This window comes from Megalobrama amblycephala, linkage group LG15, assembly GCF_018812025.1.
Source record: "Megalobrama amblycephala isolate DHTTF-2021 linkage group LG15, ASM1881202v1, whole genome shotgun sequence".
NCBI classification, from domain to species: Eukaryota; Metazoa; Chordata; class Actinopteri; order Cypriniformes; family Xenocyprididae; genus Megalobrama; species Megalobrama amblycephala.
The window spans coordinates 6,796,031-6,810,115 of NC_063058.1; the positions used below are offsets into that span (position 1 = coordinate 6,796,031).

Consider the following 14,085-nt stretch of genomic DNA (forward strand, 5'->3'; position numbering starts at 1 on the left):
GTCAATGGGAACAAAATCTATGAGAGTAAAAAGAACATGCACAGACAAATCCAAATTAAACCCTACGGCTTGTGATGACACATTGATGTCCTAAGACACAAAACAGTCGGTTTGTGCGAGAAACCGAACAGTATTTATATCATTTTTGACCTCTAATACACCACTATGTCCAACTGCCTTGAGCATCCGGTGTGTGAGGTCTGAATGCACTCTGATGCCGGAAGTGATCAAGTGATTGCTCGCACTCATTGACATATACGCGTGAGAGATCACTTCTGGCATCAGAGCGCGTTTTCAGACCTCACACACCGGATGCTCAAGGCAGTTGGACATAGTGGTGTATTAGAGGTAAAAAAAAAAACACGATCGTTTCGTGTCTTAGGAAATCAATGTCTCTTCACAAGCCGTTTTAATCCTTTAAGCTCTGTGCAGAGTCTCTCTACTAGTGCTGTGGGTTTTAGGTAGGCTACTTCAGAAACAAAAAGAAATGTTACAACTTTTCAGTTTCTAAGCAATTTTATTGATAAATCACAGGACAGCACTTACAAGTTTATGCACTGCTGAATGTTTCATGTGCATGTGATCTGCAAGTGATGTGCGCGCTACTGTCTGAATGTAGCAGCGCGTTAGTTTAGAATGAAGATCTTACCTGAACAATAAACTGATTAAAATGTGCATTCACCCGAAAAGTATTAATTATATATATGGTACAAACAAACATAACATTTATTTGTCATTTTAACTGATGGAAATGGAGCGTAAGAGAGTAGATCTCCATATCCATTTACATATATTATATATACATAAAAGACGCTGGGTTTTTTCTCCACCCCTATCAGCCGACCTGCACCATCTTGGTTACATATTACCACCTCTATACTTCCCTTTTTTCTGTGCTTCTAATATTAGCTGCTTTGAAACAATTACCAATTGTAAAACTATATAAATAAATTAGTATTACAGTCAATGGGATTTTTTTTAAAAACATTTATCGTAATTTATACGAAAACCATAAGTCCATCCGTCAGTTCAAAAAGATATAGCAACAAACTTCAGAACAGTCTGAAAGGTCTATGGGAGTTTGGTGCTAAATTGTGGCATTAAAGATCTACAAGGAGTTTATAGGCTGTATCCGAAAACATTCCAAGGTAGGAAGCATCAAGGCACGCCCAAATCCAATGCAGTGTCACATCCTGTCTCCTAAGATACCTTTTTCTGATCAATTTTTGAAGAGAGCATAGATGTATCCTTCACTGCGTTTGATATCCCAAAATCCTATGTGTTCCATTCGGTGACAGTTGAGCTAGAAAAAGTTGCAGTTTCTCAGTTTGTGTGTAAATGTATGTTTTTGACCAATGTTTTCTACATTTTCTAGCAAGAAATTACTACTGTAGTAATTCAATTTTTGTTTAGTTCTCACCAAAGCTTACCAAATTTTGCTGTAGCCCCTCACTGCAGAACACTCGAGATCCAATAGTTCAATGGTTCAACCTTAATGTTATAAAGTGAATGCTTTTTGTGCTCAAAAACAAAACAAAAATAACGACTTTATTCAACAATTTCTTCCCTACCCTGTCATTCTCCTATGCTGATAAATGAAGTTCTTACGGGTGTGGAATGACATGAGGGTGAGTAATAAATGACAGAATTTTCATTTTTGGGTGAACTAACCCTTTAAAATACTAGGTGTAAACAGGGTAAATATGTTGGCTTCTCATGAGTTTCTATTCTGTAATGGACCTTCAGGGTATCAGTAGACACACATATGCATACACACACACACACACACACACACACACACACACACACACACACACAAATACATACCCACTCCAATGGGCAAAGATAAAAACAGAGCAGGATATTATTGTTTCAAATGTTCACGTTGAATGTTATCAGAATATAAATGTTGTCTTGATAACATAGCAGTAAAATTCATGTTTATAGCTGATAAGATTGGTTTGAATTCAAAGTTATTTCAACTTGTCTTTTTGTGTGGCATTTGGTAAACAGACACATAAATATTTAAGGAAATTTTAAGGACAGTAACATCTCAAATGAATCATGAAGGTCATGTGATCATAAACAGAAAAGATTCTTGTAGCTATTGCACGTTCCTTCTGATAACGGCAATGTGGAAGGCTCTTCATGAAGGCATTAAATTATCAATGATAAGCATTCACTTCCCGCCCTTTCAAGGACGCAAAAATGGAATGTGCCCATATTCTCTGACATTTCAGAACAATGAAGAGCAAAAATACAAAATACAATTCGTCATTAGGAACAACTCAATAATGTAGCACATTATACTACATGAAACTAACATTCTCTAAAAACAGCTCAGCACTGAATGCTTACATAGTGGTTGACCAGTATGGGTTTTTCAATAATGTCACAAAAAAAAAAAGAAAAGTAAATAAAGACATTTACGAGACATTGCTTAAACAAGGATTTTTTCCCCACAAAATCTACTCAAAATTAATTGAAAAATATGACAACAGGAAATTAACAGCGTTAATCAACAAAGATGTCCGTAAATTTTTTATATATCTCGTCAGGTTTTGTTGTTGGCTGATGTATGGCTATAATATATTGGTTGATAATCAAAACTAGCATTAAAATGTCTGAAGACTTTAAAAATTACAATATTACACACACACACACACACACACACACACACACACACACACACACACACACACACACACACACACACACACACACACACACACACAAAGTTTCCCCATACAGAACAGAGAGAGGAAAGGCTATTACTGAAGCAGCTTTCTCCACATCTTGATGGCTTGTTTCAGCCCCACCAGGAGTGTAACTAAAGGAGCCTGCAGCCCAATATAGCCTCTTCTGGCCAGGGCCACCCTTCGAGTGGTTACCACGGCCCTTCACTCTAGCAATTACACATGTACTTCTCTCTGGGTGTGGCAGTGGGACAGAAACGTAGCTGCCTATTTCCCAAACCTTAAATTCTACAATCTGGGTTTCATAATTCCATAGCCACATGTGAAGGTGGCAGACGCATGGGGCGGGAGGCACCTTTTTGAGGGCTATGGTCCCTATGGGTGGGACCAAAGTAATAATATAGGACGAGAGTGTTTAATCTGGTTCATAAGATTATAGAGGAGATTCAGATATTTGTAATTTGAGCTCACATATAGATAGCTTGAATTAAAAGTCAAACCAATAGCTTGTGAGTTTTTAAGACATTTAGAGAAATATAATGAAGTTGGTTGGAACAAAATAAATGATGGTGCCAAAATATCAGACCATCCTTCTAGATGCTGCAAGTAAAATTTAAATGGTAATGCGATAGGATATACATTGAATCAAGCCTGTACAACATTATTCTGGAACAAAACCTACTTCTTTCTGCTCTGACAATGCATGTTTTGTGTTAATAAAATAACATTTGATGTCATTATTCAAGATCTGAAGACATGACAAAGCAACTTTTTGTTATTTTGACCAATTGTAATTTTCTTAAAAAAATGCTCTAAATAACAATATATATAGGCCTAGCCTATAGGCTATAAAAAATTAACTCAAACTCATAAAAATCTTGGGTTCTTCTACCCAAATCCTGAGTTGAGCCTTTTGGGTTATTTTTTGGGGGGTTATTTTTTCAGTTTTTGGGTAGTTTTGTTACACAGATCCTGGGTCAGACATAACCCAGGGCTGAGTTATTTATTGCGGGCTTTTTGCGACCTCTTCAGGAGAGAGCAGTGCAGGTCCGTCAAATTGGCGCATGTCTTCAGTAAAATACAGATTTGTGTACATTTTATTTTATCTATGAATTCGTTGTTGTGCTCTGCTGTATATCGTTTAATTTTATACAAAGCAACATACAGGGCGCAATGTGAGTCGCCTAAACAAGTGATGCTTGCGTAATGTTTTTATTCAAAATGATACAGAATATAAATACTTAGGATGCTAAATATGTTCTCAGAACTGTACACGGAATGTTTATGGACAGGTTATGGCAGTCAGTCGCAGCATATTTCGGCTATGAGAGAAATGCAAGGCGGCGGTCTGAAGTTAGAAATTCCGCCGCTGAACATGACACAAGCACCGGCACGAGATCCAGCGCCGTACGGTGGAAACAGGACAACAGAGACTCGATTAGCTACACTTGAATTAGCTACTTCTAAATGTTTCATTTTTACTTATAATATTTGTTAAACTAGCTTAAATGTAGGCACCATGTATTAAAACGATATAAAATATTATATAGGCCTACTGTAAAATATGATCGAAAATAAAGGAATTATCATATTATCAACCAGTGGTTGTGGAGTATTTCAAAAAGTGTTAGAGGTTAATCACATTAATTCATGTATGAAGTAAAAAAAAAAAAAAAAAGGCAACCCAGCCCTTGGGCTAAAAACTACCTAAATTGGGTTGTGTTTTTTATGGTAGTAAATACAGAGAAATGTATAATTTTGCAGTGGTCTTTAATTTTTTTAAAAAGAGAAATATATATTATACGAAATATTAATGAAGAGAAAATATTGTTTTGTGTTTTTGTGTTTATGTGTGTATAGTGTGGTACAATGTTTTCGTCAAGTTTTCAAGAGGTAACATGAATAAACAAACAAACAAACATACAGAATGCAGTTCAGACAACTCCCGCAGTGGCTGCGCACACCTTTTTACAGTAATAGAGCTCGTGTCTCCACCTAGTGGCAGAAATGCAGCAACAAAATGCAACGTTTCACTGCGGAATGTGGTTATGGGTTTGATTTTCAAGAAACAGATAATAAGTTAAAAGCCAAAAGATAGTCACAAGCCCTAACGCACTACAGTCTATATACACATTTACAGCCCACCTTTGATTAAAAAAAACAAAAAAAAAACAGAGCTTCCAAAATTACATTATTGCCAAACTATATCATTTAACAAAAAATAAACACATTCCCCGAAAAAGAAAGTACACTTTTACTTAAATTTTCTTAGATCTTTTTGATTTAGTAGGCTAATATATCGTATACGACACACTGCGAAGTCTAATATGCTAATAATACTAGTAATAATAATGTAGCTATCCTTTAATTCTTAACGGTGCAATCGTTGGGAAAATATCACCTCTTTAAATATCGACCAATTAATTTTCAAAATAAAACGAGAGATATTTAGATCAGTAAAATTCATTTAAAAAAAATAAAAAATTAAATTTTTTTAAAAAGAACCTTAGGATGACCTGAGCTACACGTATATGATTTATCGCTTGGTAAATATGCTTGATATATCATATTATTAATTTTAAATAGCCTATTGTGAAATGTGTAGATGTTTACTTATTTAGCCTATAATAGCTATTATTAATATATTATTATTATTATTATTATTATACATTTCAGATCTTTTTTTCCTTGGTGACTTGTGGAATTATTGTTGTCGTTTTATTATAAAAGATAAACGGGAACTATATTAGATTGTAGACAAATGTTTGGGTTATTGAGCTCTTTTGGCGAAGTTGTTTAGGTTATTGTGCTCGAGTGATGAGTTTTGTTATCAGACGTAAGCGCACGTTTAGTGACATCACGGTCGAGAGTAAACCGGCGACATTCCACAGGGGCAGCAACCTCGAGCCAACAATAGATACGAAGTTCCTTGTAGCAGCACGGAAGTCTAATTGAGTTTCGGATGATTATTTTGTGTTAGCTCTTTGCATGTAATGTCGAATGAAGATTCCTCTTAACTGACAAGTGACTGTCATCATCTCGTATAAAGCCAGCACAGCTGTCAGGCATGGACTGGAGCCCGGGAGCTCTCATGATGAACAGGAAGATAGGCCACCGGAGGCAGGTGAGATGAACTTTAACCGCCTGACCTAACAGCAATGTTAATGGCATTGTTTGGTTAGTTTTTGCCTTTCTTACAGTTAACTTACAATATCTTACAGTTTCTTATGGTCTCAGGAGAAAAAAATACTATAGTAATTTATAGTAAAATTATAGTGTTTTTGAACCGTACTATAGTAAATTGTAATATATACTGTACATATAGTATTTACAACACTTTGTTAATGAATGCTACAGGCTACAGCATACTGTGTTATTAACTATAGTGAACTGATAAACTGTAATAAATAGCCTACTGTAGTATGCTTTAGTTTTTACTACAGTAAACTGTAGTGTGTATTGTTGTATAATATACCCTATAGTTGTAGAAACCTTAGTACAGTACTATTGGGTAAAGTAATTTGTTTATATTACTAGGCTATTGTTGTTATATTACCACAGCAACTATAGAATTACCACAACAAATTATATCAAGTACTTTACTATAGTATGGTTCAAAAACACTATAGTATTTACTATAAATTACTATAGTATTTTTTCTCCTGGTGTGCTTCAGTAAAAACCTGAATATTGTCTACTGCAATTGATAGCTGAGAGCCAACAGAATTTATGATTTACAGGCAGATTTGTGTGTCTGATTCAAAGATGTACCTGCAGAATAAACCAGAAAAAATCTGGATCGGGAAGGATGTCTGACCTAAAACTTAACAGCTTATCGAGAAAAACCTAAACATATTTAATGTGCCTGCCAAATGACTTTTAGATATTGTTCTAACACTGGCAGGGATTCCTTGATCATGATAACATCGTCTTCAAGATTTTTTTTAGCTTTGCCAAAAGATTGAAAAGATTACAGAAATGTTTTACATACACATAATTTTGAGCAAGGCAAAGTAATAAGCTCCGATATACACTGAGGTTTAATAAAAGCTGAGGGTGTCAGTGGTGTTTCTTCAGAGGAACACCAGCAGAGAGTTTCAGAGCACATTTACCTCGACTGAGGTCTTACAGTGTTTTGTGAATCGATGTAAGGGAAGTAACTAAGAAATATGAAACCAAACCATGAAAAGGTTGAACAGACCTGTTCTAAGTAGTAATGGTTTGATTGTCTGTGTGAAACTGTCACTTGATTCACATTAAGTTGTCGTCTGGAGAAGCAGTATCAATAGACACAGTATCTGTGATACGACCTGTGTTTGGGCTCATGCCAAGCAACACAAAACATTCATTTGTCTTCTTCCCTTACCAATCAAAACATTTGCTATTGTTGCAACGCCTCTGCTTCTGTTGGTGTGGAACGTTTACGCAGTTCTGAGCTCTTCGGGCTATTTTAGGGGGAAACAAACAGTGATAGTTACACACAATGACTATCTACTGTAAAATCAGATTCTATAACTACAGCTATTAAAAAAATGCAGAAACAGCGTTCAAACCCTCATGACTTGATAAGTCAGTCACCATGAAGGTATTTCGGGTATTCACAGGCATCATATGCAGTGTTACTTGTTTCACAATAAAGGCCATAAGATTAGTCAGCAGTAGTATGAAAGTAGAACTTGGTGGTCGAGCAAAACTTTCCAAAATGCTTTCATTTGTATTTCACTTTACAGTGTAATGTGCATGCAGCTGGATCTGGACAGGACTAATTGAAAAGTACACAGAAGGGGTTGATACTGATCTAGCATGCTTTTTTTCTTTGCCAAAATAGCCTAAATTGTGATCTCTTATCCTACATGACACATTATCTCTTTCATTTTCTCATTGTACAATATTCTTTTTACACTCACAGTTATTGTGTTAAGAACATACTGATAGTACATTTCCATCTTTTTCCCTACTGTATATTTCTCTGAACTGTCTATATTGTGTTGTTGTAGGGGAGCATTGACCTTTTAGAAACCATCGGCGTTGTAAATGAGAATGGCACTGAAATCTCATCTAGGCCCCCAGTGGTAAGGCCTATTGCACATCACAGCTCATAACAGGTTTCAATGTGAGACCACTAGTGAAAATGCTTCTATTTTTATTTAATAAATTTTTTTTACACAATATATTAGCAGTGTAACAATATGAGTGAAACAATGAATTGCACATAAAACATAAATTGGGTTTCAAAAGTGGAGTCTTGTGAAAAGACTTCTTTTTTGAATGTATGTTCCAAAAAGCATCTTTTGTGCTTTATAATAAATCAAAATTCAATTTTAAGTTGGGGGAGAAATTGCAGATTTTCATGTGGCCTCACTTTTTGACCCCACTGTATGTTTAAATTGTTTATAGCTCATACACACAAAGGAATGTCTCTAGAATTTTAGGGAAATTTTCCAGAAACTTTCCACCCCTTTGCATCCCTAACTGGAATGTTATGAAAGTTTACAGTGGAAAGGTTTTCATAGCAATGTAATAATTTATTATCCCTGCTTTCTTTCTTTTTAATCTCAGCACCCTCCTCTGACCTTCGACTATGTTCTTGTGGCAAAGATCTCAAACAATGAAAATGACCCTTGCATCAGTAAACGGAAAGCTTTCATTGAAATTTTGAAAGCTAAGAAATTAAACATACAAGTGAGTTTTCACATTTTTGAGTTTAAGGCTTTTTTATATAATAAAAATCTAATGTATTGACACATGAAGGAGAAATTCCCCTTTTTATGATATGAAAGTGAAACTAAATATTGTTTCCCATAAAATTATCGGAGTTGCATAATTGCTGACACAACAGTTGAGTTAACACTGCAGTTCTGTTTTGCACAATTTAATTCTTTTTTCTGAGTGTGAGTGTAATATGTAAAAGACATTGATAAAATATGCTGTCAAATTAAGGAGAATGCCGTGAACTACCCCGATCAGGCATAACATTATGACCACCTTCCTAATATTGTGTTGGTCCCCCTTTTGCTGCCAAAACAGCCCTGACCCTTCAAGGCATGGACTCCAACTAGACCCCTGAAGGTGTGCTGTGGTATCTGGCATCAAGATGTTAGCAGCAGATCCTTTAGTTTTTTTTATTTGGAGACCAAGTCAACACCTCAAACTCGTTGTTGTGCTCCTCAAACCATTCCTGAACCATTTTTGCTTTCGTGGCAGGGTGCATTATCCTGCTGAAAGAGGCCACAGCCATCAGGGAAATATCATTTCCATGAAAGGGTGTACATGGTCTGCAACAATGCTTAGGTAGGTGGTACGTGTCGGCGGTGGACAGGGGTCAGCATGGGCACCCTGACTGGTCTGCGGCTATGTGAAAACTGTGATGCACTGTGTATTCTGACACCTTTCTATCAGAACCAGCATTAACTTCTTGAGCAATTTGAGCTACAGTAGCTCATTTGTTGGATTCGGATCACACAGGCCAGTCTTCGCTCCCCACTTGAGCCTTGGCCACCCATGACCCTGTTCGCCGGTTCACCACTGTTCCTTCCTTGGAGCTACTTTTGATAGATACTGACCACTGCAGACCGGGAACACCCCACAAGAGCTGCAGTTTTGGAGATGCTCTGACTCAGTCGTCTAGCCTATCACAATTTGGTCTTTGTCAAACTCACTCAAATCCTTGTGCTTGCCCATTTTTCCTGCTTCTAACACATCAAACTTTGAGGACAAAATGTTCACCCACTAACAGGATCCGTGATGAAGAGATAATCAGTGTTATTCACTTCACCTGTAAGTGGTCATAATGTTATGCCTGATTGGTGTATATTATTATTAGATTTGGTCCAAAACTATAAAATGACACTGCCAATGTTATATTGTTAGGAGAATAGTACTAATAATGAAACCCCAGAACTGGTGTCGAATATATATTTTATTTGGTGTATTATGTTTCTTTTTGCAGAAATTTAGTGATGATGATAAGGTGTTTTATTGCATTAGAGCACCAGAAAAGGTTTTTGAGACGTACCAGTATCTCTTAAAAGTGTCTGACGCCTGTAACTGGAGTTGTGAGCAGCAGGGTACTATTCCTCAGTCAACAAGGTAACACATTCACACCAACACAGTCTCAGAAATCTCTCTAGCCATTTTTATGACTGTCATTCAAACTGACCATAGGTTACACGATATGTTTTTTAATATATGATTGGCAATACTTTGTAGATTCACTATCGACTAATTAACAGATTCCTATTTTTGCTTAATTTGTTCAGTGACTTTTGCTTATGAATGGAGATTTTCGCTCCAAGTCCAATTAAACAGCTAGCAAACAAAATTATACTTCATTTACTTAGCAATCCCTATTTTCTCTTTATGTGGTGCAGTAGAGAAAGGTGACAGTCATGATTGATTTATTGTGAAACTGTGTTGTACACAAATAAAGAAGCCACTTTAACAGAGGAGTATTTGATCTGTGGCTCTGTTTCAGGATTCGTATTGTTGATTTCATTCTGAATCACACATACATTGAATCAGAGGGTGAGTAACAGTTTCCCTAGATTGCTCATTCATATTACTTCATATTACATAACTGTATTATCTCAAATTTAGAACTGTTGATTCCATAATACATTATCTCGTTCTCTTAGGTGTTTCAGAATACCTGCCTAATCTCATGAAAAAAAATATTTTTGAGACTCACTTCTGCTTACATGAGGTATGATTTTAATATTTTGTTTCCTCTTGCTCATAGCATTTTCTACACCTGTGGTACAGAGTCCACACTGCAGGATCATTATGCAAATGTGTTGATAAGGAAGTATATCCCAGGGTGATAATTATACATCACCATTTGATGCTCAAAGCAGCATTTAGGAAAAGTATCTGGTCACAATGAGTAACTGATCACAAACCTAGAAAAATCCTTATACACAGCATATTCAAAAAACTATTTCTTTGTGAATTATCCTGTTTCAATCAGAAAAATGTGAGATTTCAGAAGTAAAATGAAATACTTTTGAAAACAGACAATTGAAACCAACAAACAAAACCTCTGCTAAGCAAAACCAGCTAAACCAACTAAATCTACATGTTCTCCAAATCTGTAAAACCCGATAAATTCAGAACAAGCAATTTTTTTTTAGACAAGTTAAGTAACTCAAATATACTCAAAACATTTAAGTAAACAACTCGAAGATTACTTTAGTAGAACTTAAAAAATTGACTTTGTACTACACAAACTTGCTAATTACAATTTAATTGAAATATTGAATAAACTAACATCTAATCTTTATGGTTAAGTGTAAGTTAGCAACAGCACACCAGCATACGTTAATGTAACCATTAAAGAGACATGCAGTGGGGAACATAATTATTTGATCCCCTGCTGATTTTGTTAGTTTGCCAACTTATATAATTTTTATGGTAGGTTTATTTTAATGGATAGAGACAGAATATCAAACAAAAAAATCCAGAAAAAACACATTATATAAAGGTTATAAATGGATTTGCATTTCAGTGAGTGAAATAAGTATTTGAGCCCCAAGCAAAACATGGCTTAGTACTTGGTGGAGAAACCCTTGTTGGCAAGCATAGAGGTAAGACGGTTCTTGTAGTTGGTCACCAGATTTGCACACATCTCAGGAGTGACTTTGGTCCTTTTGGTGACTTTTGATCCTCTCTAAATCCTTAAGGTTTCTTGGCTGTCACTTGGCAACTCGAAGCTCCCTCCATAGATATTCTATAGGATTAACGTCTGGAAACTTGCTAGGTCACTCTAAGACCTTAATGTGCTTCTTCTTGAGCCACTCCTTTGTTGCCTTGGTCATTGTCATGCTGGAAGACCCATCCACGACCCATCTTCAGTGTTCTGGCTGAAGGGAGGAGGTTCTCGTCCAAGATTTTACGGTATGTGGCCTCATTCATCGTCCCTTAGCAGAGAAACAGCCCCAAAGCTTATGTTTCCACCTCCATGCTTGACTGTAGGGATGGTGTTCTTGGGGTCATCGTCTGCATTTCTCTCCCTCCAAATAAGGCGAGTTGAGTTGATGCCAAAGAGCTCAATTTTGGTCTCATCTGACCACAGCACTGTCTCCCAAGCCTTCTTTGAATCATTTAGATGTTTCAGATGGGCCTGTACATGTGCCTTTTTGAGCAGGGGGACCTTGCGGGAACTTCAGGATTTCAATCCATTGCGGCGTATTATGTTACCATAGGTTTTCATGGTGAATGCGGTCCCTAACTGCCTTGAGGTTATTTAAAAGCTCCTACCGTGTAGTTCTGGGCTGATCCCTCACCTTTCTCATCATCATCTTTACCCCATGAGGCGAGATCTTGCATGGAGCTCCAGACCGAGAGCGATTGATGGTTATTTTGTATTTCTTCCATTTCCGAGTAATCGCACCAACAGTTGTCTCCTTCTCACCAAGCTTCTTGCGGATGGTCTTGTAGCCCATTCCAGCCTTGTGCAGATCTACAATCTTGTCCCTGATGTCCTTTGACAGCTCTTTGGTGTTGCTCATGGTGGAGATGTTTGAATGGAAGATGCAGATTCTTTGGACAGGTGTCTTTTATACACATAATGAGCTGACATTAAGAGTACTTTCTTAAAGTGACGGGACTAATCTGTGTTCGACATGAGCACATAAACAATCTGTAGGAAGCAGAATTCTTGCTGGTTGGTAGGGGATCAAATACTTATTTCACTTGATCAAATGCTAATCAATTTATGACCTTTATATAATGTGTTTATTCTGGATTTTTTGTTTGATATTCTGTCTCTAAACCTTCAACATCACAAAAACACCTTTAAATACCAAAATAACAGAACATTAAACAATAACCCATCTTCCCCTGTATTAATCGTGTGCAAAAACACAGAAAACAACACTCAATTTCAACATTTATTCTCCTTACACAGTGTGACGCGAAACTTGCTGGGAACTTGAAATCTGCTGCAACTCAGTTTAATGTTGAATAGATTCTTCTGATAGCGTCGGTTAGAGCAATGATGACAGAATCACTTTATGTCGCTCAGTAAACTTAAAAATAATAATTTAAGTATAAGGGTTTACTCAAAAACTCCTCATTCATAAAATGTAATTGTTTTAAGTTGCATCAGTGATTTAACAGACTTTAATTGCAGTGTACTAAATCTTTTTTAAGTTAGTAGTACTGTTCAGGTTTCTGTTACAGTCCATGGTTTTGTAGTAAATGTAAAAAAAAAAAAACCTTTGTCCTTTGTCCACTTTCATTCCTAGAAAAGGGAGCAGAAAGAACTGAAGCAGAGCTGGGCTCGATGGTCCGCCTGTTTTCGGGGACAACCCATAACTAACGTCAGGTTCTCTTTCTTATTATTTTCTGGTTTTACTCATCTCTCGTTCCATTCTGCTACAAATAGAAAGTATCCTTGAAAGTTTCTTGATGATTCATTTATTGTATGTGTTGTCAGAAACTACCTTGGCGAGAAGGTGGCTCTTTATTTCCTGTGGCTGGGCTGGTACACATTTCTCTTGATTCCTGCTTCTTTAATTGGTATCATAGTATTCCTGTATGGCCTGGCCTTCTACAACACAAGTCCTCTCATGTGAGTAACCTAATATTAATAAACTTCAGTGTTTGATTTTTAGGACATCTTTGTTGTTCGATAAAAAATTTCTGGTACTGTGTAAGGTCACTACTTGGTGTCTTAATAAGGTCCTGAAGCAAAATCAGTTGACGTTTGTGTGTTTGTGTGTGTGTACACAGACAGGAGGTGTGCCAGTCGAACATTATTATGTGCCCTCTGTGCGATAATAGATGCAAAGTGTGGGAGCTTTCTGACACCTGCATGTATGCAAAGGTACTGTACTTTTTATTCAGGCAATTGTGCACTGACAAGGCAATTACTTTGTTATTTACACATCCACCACATATGCACTATATCATGACTCAATTACCCACTTATAAGAAGCACACAAGGCCTCTTAAGTGACTCATATCAGGGCTTCAACACAACACAACACAAGCTTACTGTAAGCATCATGTGTTCCTATTAAATCATGATGTATCAAATACAGATTCGGGTCCAAGACTCTACTCTCTGTTAAATGAGGACCTCAACGGTTGTTTATAAGCACTATTCATACTGTATATAGCACATCTTTAAGCTAAGTTTTTAAAAACTAATATTTTAAAAACTGTGTACACTACAGTACACACAGTAAATCTGAATCACTGTTTGGCCAACTGAGATTTTGGTATGGAGATAACTGAAGATGATTTTTTTTCTGCAGTAGTACAGCACACTGTGAGTGTATATTAGCACTATTTATTGTATGCTTTTAGGATCTGATAGAGCATTTGGAATGGTGATGTGTGGCATCAGACTTAACAGCATCACATAAAATGGTCATTTTATAAGGAT

The 14,085-nt window shown here is 36.5% G+C and overlaps 1 protein-coding gene across 1 annotated transcript in view; it reads left to right on the forward strand.

The window, feature by feature from the left end:
* The first annotated feature begins 5,553 nt into the window (after positions 1 to 5,553).
* LOC125247101 (anoctamin-9) overlaps positions 5,554 to 14,085 on the forward strand; it is a 29,753-nt gene continuing 21,221 nt past the window's right edge. Inside the window, exons 1-9 of the mRNA XM_048158291.1 lie at positions 5,554 to 5,820; positions 7,694 to 7,768; positions 8,256 to 8,378; positions 9,646 to 9,785; positions 10,171 to 10,220; positions 10,331 to 10,398; positions 12,941 to 13,020; positions 13,132 to 13,266; positions 13,428 to 13,521. Coding sequence (XP_048014248.1) covers positions 5,764 to 5,820; positions 7,694 to 7,768; positions 8,256 to 8,378; positions 9,646 to 9,785; positions 10,171 to 10,220; positions 10,331 to 10,398; positions 12,941 to 13,020; positions 13,132 to 13,266; positions 13,428 to 13,521 — 822 coding nt within the window. The 5' untranslated portion in view covers positions 5,554 to 5,763. The remainder of the gene's footprint in view (positions 5,821 to 7,693; positions 7,769 to 8,255; positions 8,379 to 9,645; positions 9,786 to 10,170; positions 10,221 to 10,330; positions 10,399 to 12,940; positions 13,021 to 13,131; positions 13,267 to 13,427; positions 13,522 to 14,085) is intronic.